At 39.7% G+C, this 10121-nt stretch overlaps 2 protein-coding genes across 5 annotated transcripts in view; both read left to right on the top strand.

The window, feature by feature from the left end:
* Positions 1-7625, top strand: part of ChAT (Choline acetyltransferase) — a 30788-nt gene extending 23163 nt beyond the window's left edge. For 2 of the 3 annotated variants that reach the window (XM_069053105.1, XM_069053104.1), the window contains 2 exons: positions 1394-1591; positions 3726-7625. In XM_069053105.1, coding sequence (XP_068909206.1) covers positions 1439-1591; positions 3726-5420 — 1848 coding nt within the window. In that variant the 5' untranslated portion in view covers positions 1394-1438 and the 3' untranslated portion in view covers positions 5421-7625. Of the gene's footprint in view, positions 1-1191; positions 1592-3725 lie in introns of all 3 variants that reach the window. The other variant, XM_069053103.1, reaches the window with a different exon arrangement.
* Positions 7626-7740: 115 nt separating this feature from the next.
* On the top strand, positions 7741-8633 carry Bug22 (cilia- and flagella-associated protein 20). Of its 2 annotated transcripts, XM_069053111.1 has the most exons (3): positions 7741-8128; positions 8186-8508; positions 8557-8633. In XM_069053111.1, exons 1-2 carry the CDS (start codon positions 7853-7855, stop codon positions 8504-8506), a joined length of 597 nt encoding a protein of 198 aa, XP_068909212.1. In that variant the 5' UTR covers positions 7741-7852; the 3' UTR covers positions 8507-8508; positions 8557-8633. The 2 variants fall into 2 exon arrangements, with proteins under 2 accessions (XP_068909212.1, XP_068909211.1); XM_069053110.1 differs by having other exon boundaries at positions 8186-8633.
* The last annotated feature ends 1488 nt before the right edge of the window (positions 8634-10121 follow it).

The raw sequence follows: 10121 nt of genomic DNA, 5'->3' as shown, positions 1-10121 counted from the left end.
TTTCATCTACTCCATTGAAAATCATAAAATTGACGACACACTTTTTAATAGACCTACCTAATTTTTCTTTCAAACATTTCGTGGTTCAAAAATTTCTCCTTCTTACAACCTTTAATTGATTTTTTCCTAAATTCTGTCTTATTCTACATGCTTCACAAGAAACCTTGAAGCAAGTACATTAGGTACATTTTTAATATAAAAAATATTTTTCCATCTCTACTCTAGGGGGTTCAATGTTCAGTCAATTCAAGTCCTGCGTAGATCCCATTTTTCCTATTTCAGATATTTCCATTTCAGAACCATTTGTCCTAAATTGTATTTTTAGTACGCTTCTAGACAATTCCAATTCAACCGGAATAGATTTTTCCCCCTAATAAAAACCTTTAATTAGCCCACGAAAAGTATAAGCCTCCACTTGATAATAAAAAATTGCAATTGTGCGTGATTACTTCGTGTCATGCAAGTCACGCCACCTTCCTTCCTATCGATATAACCGCCTCGTGTGCCCACTACACCGGGGGCGGCGGGGTTAAATGACGTAGTCGCGTGTATCCACTTGTCCCACCTTTTCATATTTTTAACGAACTCCAGAATTTGTCGTTCGCCCCACAACAACAACCCTCTTAATGACAACGAGCTGGCGGCAATTTGAAAAAATCGATGCGACAATCGATCAACGACGCCGCAACGCGATAGGCAAACACACTAATTGGGTGCGGTGTTGTAAGAGTGATTCACGGGATGTTAATTGGTGTCTCACCCCCCTTCAACCCCTGTTCGCGTGGCTGCATCCCTTGCGACTTCCCCGTCCATGAATATATGGATGATTCTGAAACTGAATTACGCGAATCGTCAAGGGTAGGTCCGTTATGGCAATCATGTGGTCGTTCAGACAGATATGTGGCGCTGCTTTGGTTACACATGAGGATTCGCACCAAAGAAATTTATTCACAGAACTCCGAATTACGGCACAGCTAAAGTTAGAGCTGAAACTTCCAGTCCGTCCTGTACGACTCTTCACAAGTTCACCAACAGCATAGAAAAAAAATCATAAATAACTCTGACAATCCTCACAATTTTTTTTTCACTTCAAAATGTCTACAATTACACACACCAATATTATCCAAGAATTCTGAACTCTATAATTTGACAGTATTATTTCTAATTCATGTTTTTCGGTCTTCATTGTAGGTTATGACCCCAACAGTTTATGATTTGATGGTGTTTCCGTTCTTGGAGCAATTTTTTTTCCCAAAATAGAGATAATAATAGTAATAATAATTTAACAGAAGTCAAGTTCAACGACTACACAGTTACGTAAGAGTTAAAATAATGAAGGAGCAAAAACAGAAATTGTATCGATTGTCCCACTTAATAATTCATTTGATTGCAGGAAGCGCCCCTACCTAAGCTCCCTGTACCCTCCCTGGAACAGACCATGGACAAGTACGAGTACACAATGAGACCGCTCCTGAACACCGAAGAACAAAGGAAACTCAAACACCTCATAGAGAAATTTTCCGGCCCCGGTTGTCTCGGCAGACAATTGCAATTGTATCTGCTAGACCGCCAAGAGAAAATGGACAATTGGGTAAGCGTTTGCCCCAAACTGTTCACTGTTTGTCGTGGGGGTAAGTATCAGGTGAGAAAGAAAGAGATTCTTGTTGGAATTTTTTGTGTTCAGGGACAACGGTAAGCAAAGGGTTTAATTAAAATGAAATTTGTTGCAAACTAGATTGGTGCAATTAGGGAATTACGTCGTGTCAGTTTGAGCATCGAAGCGCAACTTCCAAGGTTCCCCCAAGCCGAATTGATCTTGTTAGCTATGAAAATTGTTTGATCACCGATTCGGAAAGTAAACGTAGTATTTTCCACCCTCGTCGGCTAGTTAATACTTACCTACACCCATACGTTATCCCAGTGAAGTACGAAAATGTAGAGAGTGGGAAGAAGGATGACTACGGTTTCAGGTCAATACGAAAGAGGGGTTTAACAACAGCTGCGAGTTTGTAGAATTTATTTTTAATTAATTAATTGGAAAGATAAGAGCCTCAAAGTTGTCTGAATTGTTGTCAAGTATATTTCAAGAAAAACATAAACTAATCTAAAAAATCTGTCAATGTTTATTTCCTTTTGATTGACCTTTGCCTTGCAGGTAAGAATTTTTTGTATTTAAATTGGTAGCACTTTTGTAAATAATTACGGCAATTAAAAAAAATGAAGTTCATGTCTGAACATCACTACAAAGTTGTTTTTTTTTACTGACGCTAATTATCGAAAAAGCATTGACCTTCTCTCGGATTACAAAATTTTATACACACCGAACGGACTTAACCATGAAAGTATAAAAAGTCCCTGACCAAACATTTTAATTCCAATAACAAATTACTTGAAAATATGTAAACAACAACAACAAACATGAAAATTTTGAAAATAAACAGTAACCTTCTCTGGCGTTGCAAAATTGTACACTCTTCAAGTGGATTTAACCGTGAAATTGCCAAGTTCCTGGACAAACATTTATTTCACACTAAATAGGTACAAAAAATTTTGCAAAATGTTAGTTAACGAACATCAAAAAATTTTCTCTGTTCAAAAAAATCTCTGTTGTATTGAAATACAAATTTAATTCTTCGAGTGCTGGAACTGTCACGTCAATGAAGCCTGTCTATCTTTTACAACGTCATTGAACTCGTTCTAATCCCAGTAGACCTGAAGAGCAAACAGCGCATTTCGCTGCCCCTAGAGGGATTAAAAATTATAATTGGATTGTACCGCGACGGAGTGCCAAAATCTACATACAAACTTATACATAAAATTCATTAACTTTAATCTACATATTTTTTAAACGTCCTGGATTTACCTTCAACCTACCTAAACCCGTTTAATAATAAATGACACTTCCATTACCGAACAAATAATAGATGAAGACCGAGTTGAATATGTGGACAGTAAAAACTTCAGATAGTAAAGGTGTCGTTGCCTCAGGGGCACAAAAATGACAGTTCGCAGTAATATTTATTTCGACGGTCAAATCGAAATATAAAAACAAGAGCTTTTGTCGTGACTGAAAACCGATATTTTATTACAACACATTATTTATCGTTAAGACAAGATTGTGTTGTGGAGAGTAATTTCGGGTACATAAAAGCCTGAAGCCGGCCCTGCGTACAAATACAAAATGACAGTTGGATAATTTGACAGAACAAATTAAATGGAGTATGAGTTTTCTTTATTAAAAAATTCTATTTTTATAAATTGCGTGAACCTGAAAATCCGTCTGAATAAAAAATATTTAAAAAATCAATATTTTGGACGCTTTCTTACTATCGATTACTACATTTATTTGCTATAATTAATATAAATCTAAATGATAATGGAATATTTTTTTTGTTTTGCTAATTCAACGTTAAATAAAAACGAAACGATTGTTTGTTTGAATTGATGAATGAGAATGTCTCCTGGTTTCCTGGTGGCGTCCACCAGGTGCGAGACCTGGAAGAAGAATGAGTGCCGCAACCCGGCACGCACCTGTACGTCATGGGTTGCGGCCAATGATGGGGAACGCCTCGACGCAAGCGTCCTTCCTCGCACAACCATCCAATCGCACCAAACCCCTTGTTTCCATAAGACAATGGGGGATATAATCCAATTGTTCCGCAAGAACGAAACCAATTTTTATGTACTTCTTGGCATCCCTCTCTCTCACACCCGCTCTTTTGCAGGCGTACGACTACTGGATGGACGACATGTACCTCAACAACCCCATTCCGCTCCCGGTCAACTCCAACCCCGGGATGGTCTTTCCCCCGAGGAAATTCACGACGATTTTGGACGTGGCCCGCTTCACCGCTCGACTCCTTGACGCTACTCTGGACCACAAGGCGACCCTCGACAAGCGACAACTCCCCGTTGAAAAGGCAACCTCCCGCGAGCCGGGCCAGCCGCTGTGCATGGCCCAGTACTACCGCATCTTGGGCTCCTGCAGGATCCCCGGGACGCTCAAAGATTCGCAGTTTGTCTACGGGGACGCGCACAAAGCAGAGAGTCACGTGATCGTGATCTGCAGGAGCCAGCTGTATTGTGTCCCGGTGCAGGCATCGGACAGAGGGCGCCTCAGCGAAGACGAGATCTGCGCCCAACTGTTACACATCTTGGACGACGCGCCCTGCCTGGCTAGTCCGCCTCCTGTGGGGCTCCTGACGGGGTGGAAGCGTCCCTTGTGGGCAGAAGTCCGCGACAACCTCATGAAGAACGAGAGAAATCGGAGAAATCTCGATTTGATAGCGAAAGCTTTGCTGGTGGTTTGTCTGGATGAGGGTCTGGGGAGCGGCTTCAACTGTCGCTTACAGAGGGGCGGCAAGGGTCATTCTGCGGGCCACCGCGACGAGACTAATCTCGCGGTGCAGATGATCCACGGAGGCGGCAGCACTTACGACTCTGCCAATCGCTGGTTCGACAAGACCATACAGTTAATAGTGTCGGGAGATGGGGCTTGCGGGCTTTGCTACGAGCACTCCCATGCTGAAGGAATTGCCGTTATACAGTTGGTGGAGAAGCTGTGGCAGCACGCCGATTCCCAACCCGCCTCCTCGGAGGTGCCGTCCGCATCGGGGCACTTGCCGCCCCCGGAGCGCCTCGAATGGGTGCTGGAACAGCGAGATTTCGCCAAAATCGAAGAAGCGACTCTCGACGTCGACAACTTAATCAAAGACTTAGATTTCCAAGTGTTCAGGTATACAAACTACGGCAAAGATTTCATCAAGTCGTGTAAAGTGAGCCCCGACGTTTACATACAACTAGCCCTGCAGCTGGCTTACTATAGACTTTACGGCAAGCTGACGGCTACTTATGAGAGCGCGTCGACCAGGAGGTACCGCTTGGGGCGCGTGGATTGCATCAGGTCGGCCAGTCCGGAGGCTCTGGCCTGGGTGGCGGCGATGGCTCAGCCCAAAGAAGACGACGAGGCCGGCAAGAAAGTCACTTTCCATCTGGTCAGCGACGAGGAAAAGCTCAAATTGTGGAGAGACGCAGTCAAGCAGCAAACGTCGGAGATGGTGGACAACATCCTAGGCCAAGGCATCGACATACACCTGTTGGGGTTGCGAGAGGCCGCCAAGGAGACCTCCCCCACCGCCGCACACCCACTCCCAGACCTCTTCACCGACTATACGTACAAACTAGCCAACAAATTCCTCTTGAGTACGAGTCAAGTTGCGACTTCTACCGACAGCTTCATGGGGTACGGTCCGGTAGAACCGGATGGTTATGGAGCATCCTACAACCCCAAATCTGACCACATCGTATTCTGCTTGTCCGCGTTCTGGTCCTCGGAGGTAACCAGCACCTCGAGATTTGCACAAGCCCTAGAGGAGGGTCTCAATCTGATGCAAGCTCTGCTGACGAGGCCCACCACTTAAGGGTAACGTGTTTCGAGGGGTGTTAAAACGACAAAGTTTTGCTTTTCTCAAAAAATATCAGCCAAAGTAACTAATCAACCAAAGAAAGAAACAACCGTTTTGGTACGTCAACTTCAGGCCTACAAGAATTTTTTGTCGGAATATTTTGTCCAAACGGCGCGACGCAAATGCTCGGGGAAAATTAAAGAGATCTCAACTGATTGATGATAGACTGTGTCAGTATTATCCATATTGATAAGCACTCTTCACGTTGTTTTTGCTGTCTTGACTCAAAATATTCGCACAAGAAATTTTTTCAAGATTGAGAAACTCAACCGACTCTTAAAAACTCATTCTCAGTCTGATAACTGTTGCTCATTTATTTTTTTAAATTTATTTCTACCCCATAACGAGTCAAGCATTTCGACCGAATCAGGGTACAAAATGTCAAAAACTTTTCGCATCTCATTTCCTTCAAATTAAACTCGTAATAATTTGATTTCGTGTTACAGTTGCGTTGTTTATCTAGAAGTTAGATTATCTTCATATTTGTTGTTACTACTTGTGAATTTTATAAACCTGTTGACATCTTTATACCATTAGAAATTATATTTATACAATTACGATTTACAAAGCCACTAGTCCATAACTACACAGGTTAGTTTTGGGTGTGTACATTTCTTTTCACGACAAAAAGGACGGCACAATGTAAACTAGGTCTTCTTGTATCGACATATCGGTGTTGAACGATAGCTTTTATAGATATTTAAATATACAAACACTAGAAAATTATTTTATTACAATAGGGTATTAGACGAGCTTTTCATGATGCATATTATTAAAAATCACACGTTGTCGCTTTACGATTAAGTACATATATAGAAATATTACTTTTTGAAGATTTATTGACTTACACATCTCGGGTGCGAATTCGTTGTTGTTTTATGGTGTATACTGTGTGTAAGTGTGTTACGTTAAATCCATTCGTCTGCATGTTTGTTAACACTGTTATTACTTTATGTAAAAATGCTTTGATATAAAGGAATTGTAGCTGTAAAAACAATAATCATTTATTACTTATAAATTAAACAATGGCCTTAAAATGGCATATCACTACATCTGTCAATCTAGCTAAAAGAATTGTAATCATCAATTACTGTAAAATATACTTGTTACAAGACACACGCGTTAGTCTTAGAATATGTACTTCAGTGCAGTGTTGATCAGTTTTCGTGTGGCGTTCGCGTGTGCTGTTGAAAGCCTTTTAACCAGATTTTTTGAAGCAAACGTGATGAAAGTCCAACAAAGTATTCTCCATGTAATGTAGGTTCCTATGTTTTCATTTATCGTGTATATAGATTACATAGAAAAGTCGTGTATTAGCAATATGAAATAGTATATATTTTTTCCACGTAGACCTCATATTAATGTACAGGGACATATATAACCGACTCCATTTTGTTCGATCTGTGTCTTCAGATTCGTTTCCTCTTCTGTTAACTTGCTGGATAGCTTTAACGTTATAGTTGCGTTCGTTCCCTCAGTTCGACAAACTTCAGTCTGCAGTATTACAACGGCAACAGCTCTACTGCTGGGAGTAAACTGATAGGGTGATATCGACTAAGTATATTTCTGATTGAGTTGCAACGATCACGGGTCCCACAGATCGATACGGAATTTCTGGAGAAAATAAATTCACAGTTTTGGCTAACGGTATATGCGTAACATTCCAAAAATCACTAATCGTCAAGTCGAGACGTGACTTTATTTTCTCAAACGTAAAAATTTTATGGAAAATGGGACGACTTGATTGCTGCTGCTGTGTTGAATTATGTGCGTAACTTATGACTGTCACTACATGTTAAACATTAATCTGTTGTCACTAAGCAGTGATGCCCGCACAGTATATCTTGTCCATACTTATAGACTTAGGCCAATACGATGTAGGTATTAATATTAACGGACGCATGTAATTGTTTCTACATTGTTTACTGATTTCATAGTTGTACTGTGATACATGAACGCTTATCTAATTTATTAAAATGATGTTATCTTTATTGAAACGTTTGATTGTTACGCGATTCGTTTGATTCAAATTGTATTACTTTTTTTATAGTTTAACGAACCAAACATTATCGAAACATATCACTTATATTTTAGAGACTGTAGATTTAAATGTTATATTGTGATATATTTATGTGACAGCAAATAAAACTGTGAAATCTGCTCGACTCTTTTTTTTGGCGCACTTTTTCGAATTAATTGTCACTTGAATTTTACGCGTGCCGCGCCCCCTGTCAGTCGAGTCCCAAAGCTTCGTCATCGTCAGCAGATTGCATTTCTCGTTGTCATCAGAAATGTCAACTGTCAAACTAATTTATTTGTTTGTTTCCTAACCTCGCGATTCGATTTGTGGGACATGAATGCAGTAAAATTTCTCGTAAACCGTGATAATGTTTAAGAACACGTTTCAAAGCGGTTTCCTCTCGATTCTCTACAGCATCGGCAGCAAGCCTCTACAAATTTGGGACAAGAAAGTGAAAAATGGCCACATCAAGAGAATCACAGATGAAGATATCCAGTCCTTGGTCCTGGAAGTCGTGGGCTGCAACGTCAGCACCACTTACATCACCTGCCCTGCCGATCCGAGAAAAACGCTAGGAATCAAACTCCCCTACCTTGTTATGATAGTGAAAAACTTAAAAAAATATTTTACTTTCGAAGTTCAAGTATTACGTAAATTGGGACGGCGCCTGCGATTTTGGTGTTAAAACGGGTTTTTTCAGATACTGGATGACAAGAATGTGAGGAGGAGGTTCAGAGCCAGCAATTACCAGTCCACAACCAGGGTCAAGCCCTTCATTTGCACCATGCCGATGAGACTAGATGAAGGATGGAATCAAATCCAGTTCAATGTGGCTGATTTTACCAGACGTGCATACGGGACCAATTATGTGGAAACACTAAGGGTTCAAGTGCATGCAAATTGCAGAATCAGGAGAGTGTACTTCTCTGACCGACTGTACTCAGAAGATGAACTTCCGGCCGAGTTTAAGTTGTTTTTGCCTATACAAAACAAAACTAGAACTGCAGTGGCAGCTCAATAATTGTGAGATGTGGCATTTCATCATTGCACTTCCTAAAACTACAATTGCAGATCTGAACAGATTCAGAGGCACCTACTGAGAATTAAATTTTTAGTTGGTCTTATTTAATAAAAAATACACCTTTTGACTATGGTAGAATTGATGTGTAACTATCCTTGTCACGATTTTGGAAATACTTGAAATCAAATGCGACAGAATTACCACGCGTGTATGACTGGTTGCATACACTACTGACGCACATTTCAGACATTTGAAATTGAATGCAATTCGCGTTTTGGAAAGAAAGGCATTGTCGTTAGATCATTCCATGTAATTCATCGTTACTTTTTGTATTAAATATTATTCGAAGGACATCACTTTCACTTTTTATGTAAAGCTAAAAAGTAATTAATTACAAGTTTGGGAACTGTAATTTTGCGAAAACTGTTGACGCACGTCCTGTTATTATTTTTGATTGCGTGAGCTGGTCAAAATTGAAGTCGCAACATTTAATGTACCATTGCGGGCACGCGCTCATTTATATTTCCGTATTATTTAAGGTTTTTGCCGATATTTAATTTATAAGACACGTTTATGCAATTAGTGTACATGTCCCATTAGAACGAAGTCATTTTAATTATAGTAACTAATTAAAAAGTGGAAATTGATGAACCGCCGTAAACGAGACCGGCGCAAACCTGTTTTGAACATTACAAGCGTCCACTCAAACACATTTTTCATTTACTGCCATTATTTATTGTCTGAAATGTGCTGCGAAAATTGCAAATTAGTTTGTGCAATTAGCGTCCCATTTTTCCAAGATACCTATTACACGTGTCTTCTTTATTAATCGTAATTTAGTATATTACACTTAATCGAATTTGCATCTGAACATTCATGTTTAAAAATGATTACTTGCAGTTTCGAAAGGTGATTTTGGGTCCTACGTGACAACTCGCACGTAAAAATAAATTTCTTAAGTGCTTGACTAACGCCTCTAAGCCAAACAACAATTAAAGTATCTAACACATTTCCAAAAGAGACCAAGCGAGATTAATTTGCGCAGGTAAATGCATCTAGAGACTGTCGCTGTCGTCTCGAGATAACAAGAACAAAGTTTGTAATTTTTGAATTAATGATTTGCGCAAATGCCTAAAAAAATTAATTACTGGGAGACAACAGTATTTTTGTGTGTTAATACGCATCCGCTTAATAAATTTTAGGGACTTCCCAGTTTTTAGGCATCAATTTTCAATTGAAAAAATGTACAAAGTCCGTTTCAGCTTGAGCAAATAGAATTTATCTTTTTTTGATAGCGTCATAAATGTGCAAAAAAGTTGAGCCCCTCTAGACCGATGTTAGTTGATTTCTGTTTTATTCTTAGTGGAAATGCCGCAAATTTGTTAAAACTGCGTGGAAATGTTTCTGAAAACCACTTGACAAGAAAATTACAAATGTAATTAAAATGACAATGCGTAGGTACATCACATACTCATAAAAATTTCAACATAAATTAGCTTCTTCGAAGTCACATAATCTGCCAGTTTGTTTTATATTTATAGACAATTTGAGGAACAATCGAACAACAAAATAATTAGAAAAGCTGGTGTCGTACTGGCTAACGCAAAGCTCATCA

Source organism: Tenebrio molitor, chromosome 7 (genome assembly GCF_963966145.1).
Source record: "Tenebrio molitor chromosome 7, icTenMoli1.1, whole genome shotgun sequence".
In the NCBI taxonomy this organism is placed as follows: domain Eukaryota; kingdom Metazoa; phylum Arthropoda; class Insecta; order Coleoptera; family Tenebrionidae; genus Tenebrio; species Tenebrio molitor.
This window is presented reverse-complemented; position numbering and strand designations above follow the sequence as displayed.